Raw genomic sequence first — 850 nt, forward strand, 5'->3', positions numbered from 1 at the left:
AGGCTCCCAGCGGGTCCAGACGTGGGCAGGATGGGTCAGCTCTCTCTCCTGAGAATCCTGTCTCAGTGAACACAAAGCGCACACTTGGTGAACTTCGAGGCATGATGTTGGCTGTGTAAAGTAGCAGCCGCATCCGTGACCCTGCGTCCCTCCTAACCACTGTCTCTGCTTTTCTAGGACGCTGATCACCGGCATGGCGTCTGGCAGCATTGTAGCTTTTAATATAGATTTTAACCGGTGGCATTATGAGCATCAGAACAGATACTGAAGAGAAATGGAGACCGAAACACCAGGTTGAAGCCGAGAGCACAAGTGCTTGGTGGGAAGGCAGTATCTCCGGGGGAAGCTCGCCTGCCTGGGCCTCGTCTGTACATCCCATCACACCCAGCAATAGCTGCCCATTGTAGTCAGCAACCATTTTACTTTCTGTGTTTTTTCACGACCAAACACCAGCTGCTACCCAGCCAGCTTCTATCATGTAAATTATACGAATTAGGAGATGTTTTGGTAATTATTTCATATATCGTTGTTTATCGAGAAAAGGTTGTAGGGCGCGTCACAAGAGACTTTGGACCGTTCTGAAGAATCCTGTGTCTAGTTGTTACAAAGAGTAAGCTTTGAGCCTGACCTGCATCTCATTTCCAGCCTCTTTTCAAGCTGAGAAAAAAGAAAAAAAAACCCGTTTGATACTTTGTACATCAGACGCATCTTATTTAAAGGGATACTTTTGTAAAAGTAAAACCTTGTATAAAGAACAAAACGTTTCTTAATTTTATTGTGGAGTTATAACTTGCATGCTCTTTAATCTCGATGTCCCGGTGGAGCAGGTTCGTTCATGCCAGGAAAAGGA

At 45.5% G+C, this 850-nt stretch overlaps 1 protein-coding gene across 1 annotated transcript in view; it reads left to right on the plus strand.

Moving 5' to 3' along the window:
- Nucleotides 1-268, plus strand: part of NBEA (neurobeachin) — a 685,423-nt gene extending 685,155 nt beyond the window's left edge. Inside the window, exon 56 of the mRNA XM_023740363.1 lies at nucleotides 178-268. Within this exon, the coding sequence (XP_023596131.1) occupies nucleotides 178-268 (91 nt within the window). The remainder of the gene's footprint in view (nucleotides 1-177) is intronic.
- Nucleotides 269-850: the final 582 nt, after the last annotated feature.

Source organism: Trichechus manatus, unplaced genomic scaffold, assembly GCF_000243295.1.
Source record: "Trichechus manatus latirostris isolate Lorelei unplaced genomic scaffold, TriManLat1.0 scaffold00153, whole genome shotgun sequence".
Classification (NCBI taxonomy): Eukaryota; Metazoa; Chordata; class Mammalia; order Sirenia; family Trichechidae; genus Trichechus; species Trichechus manatus.